Below are 6000 nucleotides of genomic sequence, written 5' to 3' on the forward strand. Positions count from 1 at the left end.
CCGTTTGAAGACAGAGGAGCACCAGCCAAGTACAGTTTCCTTACGCTTTCATTATTGATCAATTGTTTGGCAGAACTAATTTTTTTTAATTGTTGCTTTTAGGCCCGATGCTGTTTGGTATTATTTGCTTTCCAACCATCCACTGGTTTTCGAATGTTCCCTTTGATCTTCCATGCATATATTGGGCTGCTTTCACTTGGTCTCTTTTTTACATTTGATTAGCATTTCAGCTTATCCGGCCACTGGATTTTGTTTTCATGGTTAATGCAGTACCAGCTTCACAATTGCAGTGCTTTATCTAGTTTTATTTAATTTGTCTAGGACGAGCACTTCCCAGCAGTGTTTCTGTTTTGTTTTGACTTTAACACATCCCCGCTCCACAATTGCCTCACTTAATTTTGTTTATTTATTTTAGTGGTAAGAGTGGAGCAGGTTATCCATTTTTAAGATGTATTGGTGTCATGAACCTTCCCAGTAATGTTGACAACATATAAAAAGGCAAACACGTGCATACTAGTATTTTTTATGTTGGCGTGCTTTTCGGAGGTGCAGATAAGCTAACAACATTGGAAAAACTGCTCCATCTGGCTACTTAGCGCACTTCTTTTATTGAGCAGTTTATTATGCTGTGCTTGAGTATGCAGCTTGAAAGACACCAGCAGGATTGGTAAAGAAATGGGACTGGCTAAGTCACCCTGTAAGCTTCGCTTTTGCAAATTGAGGGGCATATGTACAAAGAAGTGGCGGTGTGAGGCGTTAGCCGTCATGGCTTAACGCACCACTCCGCCACATCAGAAATGCAAGGCTGCACCATATTTACAAGAAATGGTGCAGCCTTGCGTTTCCCCCTGCACTGGTGCTACACCTAGCAGTGTAGCGCCAATGCAGACACCCTTGCACCATAGTGCAAGGGTGTCTGCCAGCAGGGGAAGATTGTTTATCGACAGGAAGGTCCCCCTTTCTGCACATAAACAATCTTGAAATGCCGTTTTGTCACTTCTATGTGTGCTGCTGAATACAGCACACATGGCAGTTACAAAGTGTATTTTTTTTAAGTTTGTTTATGTGCAGGAAGGGTCACCTTCCTGAACATAAACAATCCAATGCGTTTTGCTTTTTCCATGTGTACTGCACAAGGCAGCACACATGGAAAAAGCAAAAATGAGGAGAAATATAGCATTTCTCCTCATTTCTCCAAGTTAAGAACAGGTTTTCCCTGGTCTTAATTTTGGCGCTGCCTCCTATTTACGCCACCCCATGTAAATAGAGGGCAGCGTCAAAATCAATGGTTGTTGCAGTGGAACCTCCACCGCAACACCCATTGCCCACCCCTTTCGCACTAAGCATAGCTTAGTTAAGTGGTTTAAAACTTCCTTGTAATTAAGATTAAGTCCTTTCACCACACGAACGTCGGAAAAGTGATGTTCCCAAGGCGATAGGGGCTTGTAGATATGACCCTAAGTGTGTTGTGGTTAGGAAATAAAAGCTACAATGCCCCTTGAACACGCTGTTTATCGGCAGCCGCATCTATCAAGCAGGGGCTTGTCACGTTCATTCTCTGCAAGTATGAAGTGACTTAGGAAACTGTTTTCATGTTGTTAATTCCAAATGTGTATGTATAACACTAGCTGTAGGAAAATGCCTGCAGTATAAATTGCGTAGTTTTTGGTGAGGCTCCACACATATGTATTTTATCTTGGCATCACCATGCGTTAGTGATATTTTTTTAATCTGCTTTTTAGAAACGCTACCAACTGAAGCACTGTGCTCGACATTGCAGTATTTCCTGCTCAGGTTCTGTCATTTCTTTTGCCTGGAATGCAGGATAGCATACAAAGAAAAAGCAAGCCCTTAACAGTATAGTTTTTTCTAATGCTAGTTGACACTGCTGTAATCCTCAGGTGTATTATTTTTTTGATCTTTATGATAAATGTTCAACCTAATCATGGGTTGAAAAAACACGTCTAATACGTGTTCACTTGAGATTGTTTTCTTCTATGTGGCTTTCAAATACATTAAACACGCGTGTATGCCCTTCCTATTCCCTAGTTTCATCATTATTTCCCTTTAAGTTTAACAATGTGCATACGTATACACTGCGCCATGCTTTCCGTGTTAGACAATACTAATATCCAAAATAAAACTTTTTGATCACATTTTACTACAAACTTTATTTTCTAACGTATTCACATCTAATTTCTTCTGAGTTTTGTTCCATTAAGGTTAAAAAGAGTGAGCCATCGCTGCGCCTTAGCAGATGCTACCCCTATTAATAACATATGGCATTAAGGATTCTCAAGTTAGTGGCAAGGCCTTGCTGGTATTTCATGTGTGGGGCTGAATGTGAAGTTGTTTTTCATAACAAGACATTTGTTTGTATGATCGATAGCAGCATCTTCTGCTGTGAACATGGACCACCCATCTTCTGCTGTGCTGACAGCTTACGCATCTCCTTATATATTTGCACCGTAGTTACATATCTGCTGTTGATGTCAGTTTGGGAGGTTCAAGCAATGTAAAGTCTTGAACAGAGTTCTGTTAAAATCCGTCAGAGGGTGTGGTATTTGTGTGGAGGTCTGCTTCTTTATGGATGTTGTTGCAATTCGCTGTTCTACAAGTTGCCAGAATGTACTTATATAAAGTCTAGTCATTAGAGCTTGGTGTACAGAATGCCAGTTGTGTAATACAAAATGTTCTTATCAACAGCATATATTATTTCCATTAATGTAATTTGATTTCCTATTGGAATATTTCTTCCATGCCTGACTGCAGAGCTAGCCAGTCAGCATAATTTCACTCAACACCACACAGTTCCACGCCCCACACAATTTAAATTCAACTCCATAGATTTCCAATACATACCACACCAAACCTTACATTTAATCTACACAACGTAATTACACAACATAATTACACAACACACCACATACCTCCAAACCACACCACAGATTTCCACATCATACCACAAAATTTAACAGCACACCACATAATTCAACTCCACAGCATATCACTCCACAACACCATTCCACATAATTAACTCCATTACACACAATCTCACTCTACAGAATTCCAGTGCAGTTAATAACATTTAATTACTCTCTGCATAATTCCACACCACACCATGCCACATATTTACACTACACAACTTCACACCCCAACACACAATTCCATGCCATACAATTCCAAATTAACCCATCCATACCTCTCACTTCCACCAACCATATCACCTCTCTCACACACACCCACTGCCCCTCTCATTTCTCTCTCACATTCCCACTACCCCCTCTCATCTCGCAATTCCACTGCCCCCTCATCACTCCCTCATACTCACTATTTCCTCTCTACACTGCCTCCTCACACATGCTACCTTCCTATATCTCCTAGTGCTGTGCACTGGTCCATCTCTCTTCTCCACCCCCGGTGCCACTCCCACTCATCCCTCCCTCTCTCGTTCTCTCCCTAACACTTCTCTCTTGCTCTCTCACATACTCTTCCCATCTCTTTCATTTGGTTCACTTCAGGTCTTCAAGCACAGTTTCTTCCCCATACCTTTTCAAGATTTACGACCCTGAAACCCATTTTTTCCTCCTCTTCCTGGGGTGTCTTCTGTGTACACAGGTGCACCCTTTCTCTGAGTCTGAGGCCTGCTCTCACCTTCTTTCACGCTTTCTCACATACTCTTTGTGCTCCTCTGCCTGGAGTTCATTCACAAATTTGTGCACCATCTACCTATCCCTCTCTATCTTCCTTTATAGCTATTCTGTGCAGCTCTAACCCCTATCTTTTCACCCAAGTCACATAATTCCATTACACAAATACACTACACACCACACAATTCCACCCCACATAATTCCCCAACTAACAATTCCAGTTCAACCCACATAATTCAACTCCACCCACATACATCCACTTCACTCCAAACAAAAGCACTAACTCTCACAAATGTGAGATCTAGAGTATTGCAAATGCTTGTTTTTCTTGTCACCTGTGATATCAGTAATATATTCAAACGTGACAGCTTGCTTTGACTGTCCTTATGGTGTACATATCAAATTCAATAAATGCTTTACTGCTTGTTTTGCAGTGCCACAACCACTTCCAATATGGCAGATGTGATTGTAACATTTGTGACTACGTTAAGAGCGCACAGCGTCAACTACAGCACCGCTCTCATCGCTAACAGCACTGCTCACACCGGCTCCGATGAGACCAGTGCTGCCTGGTACATCTTCACTGTTATTGGATTCTTTGGGATTGTGATGTTCAGCCTTATGGTCAGCAACCTCATTGTCAACCGAGGTGCAGAAGAGGCAGACCCTTACTTTCAGTACATTGAAAAGCAGGCAAAGAAGAAAGCGACCATAAGAAAGTTAGGTGCAAGCAAATTCCTCACCTTTGCCAACAAAGGCAAAAAGGAGCACCCCAATGTCAGTAAAGGTGAAGACATGAATGCGACGTGCAGTGAAGGAGTTGAAGAACAGCATGGAGGAGGGAATAATAGACAGCAAGAGGAAGGTCCCAAAGAGCAGCAAGGGGAACGAACCAAAGTACAACAAGAAGTACCCAACGAGGCGAAAGATGAGGAGCCCCCGCAAGGACAAGCTGTAGATCCAGACTCCCTATACGAGGTTGCAGTAAAATCCTGATTTTCTGAGAGTTCTTAACAGTGGTTTAGGGTGGTTCAACAGTAAGGAAGGCACACCTATGTATCATGTATGTTTTTGCATTTATATATCATAATCCTTGCTGAAAAGCAGCGGGGTGTTGTACATGGGTTTGCGTCAAGGGACCAGGTTGTGCACAAAAGACAATAATCTAGAGCATTCAAAAGAAGATGACATTCATTGTCAAAGCCAGAGGACCTCTGGTTCTGAGAACCATGGCACCATCTTTGAACTGTGACTCTACAAAAGCATAGCTTTCTTTCCTAAGATTAAAAATATCTCACAGGTGAATTCACACCATGTAAGAAGGACACACTGGTAGGCTGAAAATTCTCACCATCTGGTCTAAGCGTGTGCAGTGGGCTCCTACTCACTACATGTCTGGAGCCAATCCTCGCTCATTTCCACAGAGAATGCAAATGCAAAATTCCATAATATAACCAAGTGACAAAAATTTAGACGACTGCCCTCCTACAGCAGAAAACCCAAGTAAGGACTTGTCAAATAGTTTGTTGTGTACATGTCTTCGGTTGTTTAGTAAAACATCTGTCACTGGCATTGCTGTGTGTATTATTGTATTGATCCCTAGGTAAAAAGGGTAGAGCAACTATGAGCAGACTGCACTTACATCTCTGCTGTTTGCGCCAACATTTCTGGATTTGAAAGCCTGCACTGGTGCAAGATTCCACTCACATTTGCATGGACATCTGACCCAATCCACATGTGAAAAATGTAACCTTTGCATTGACCAGACAGCGCAAATAACAGTTTAGCACTTGTTGATGAAAATGGCACCTGTGCAAACTAAATGATTTCAAAATGTTGATGCAATATTTTAGGGCAGTGAATGTAATCCGACCCCCTGTTCCCTAGTGCAATTGTGTGCTTCTTTAAACAATGGTCGATAGCACTGCCGTCACAGTAATATTAGGGAAAACAGTCCCCAGACCCAAGATATTGCATCAAATAAAAATAAAACGGAGATTTTCTGCTAGATTTGATTTCAGTTTAGCTGTAACTATCATCTTCTACGTGGAAAAAGAATATTTGTGTGTAGAACGATCAGACATTGATTCAGTGCACATAATGGTATATTATGATATTTTTAGTATTCAAATCGTCAGTTAAACATTCGGAAAATAACAACACAGGTCAAATCAAAATGTTATGATATGGACAGAAGCATGAGCAAAGGAATTACAACAGCTTAGCAAATACAAGAGTGTTATTAGTCAATGACAAGGAACGACCCACCAAAGAGAAGAAAACAAATGCAAATTGAAGTCCATTGTGGTGTCTTCCTAGACCTAATTATTTAATTAACTAATCTTCCCAT

The 6000-nt window shown here is 41.3% G+C and overlaps 1 protein-coding gene across 2 annotated transcripts in view; it reads left to right on the forward strand.

The window, feature by feature from the left end:
• The window catches only part of LOC144771548 (uncharacterized), a 53710-nt gene extending 48107 nt beyond the window's left edge, over nt 1-5603 (forward strand). For both annotated transcript variants that reach the window (XM_078655949.1, XM_078655948.1), the window contains exon 3: nt 4085-5603. In XM_078655949.1, the coding sequence (XP_078512075.1) occupies nt 4104-4646 (543 nt within the window). In that variant the 5' untranslated portion in view covers nt 4085-4103 and the 3' untranslated portion in view covers nt 4647-5603. The remainder of the gene's footprint in view (nt 1-4084) is intronic.
• The last annotated feature ends 397 nt before the right edge of the window (nt 5604-6000 follow it).

This window comes from Lissotriton helveticus, chromosome 8 (genome assembly GCF_964261635.1).
Source record: "Lissotriton helveticus chromosome 8, aLisHel1.1, whole genome shotgun sequence".
Taxonomy (NCBI): domain Eukaryota; kingdom Metazoa; phylum Chordata; class Amphibia; order Caudata; family Salamandridae; genus Lissotriton; species Lissotriton helveticus.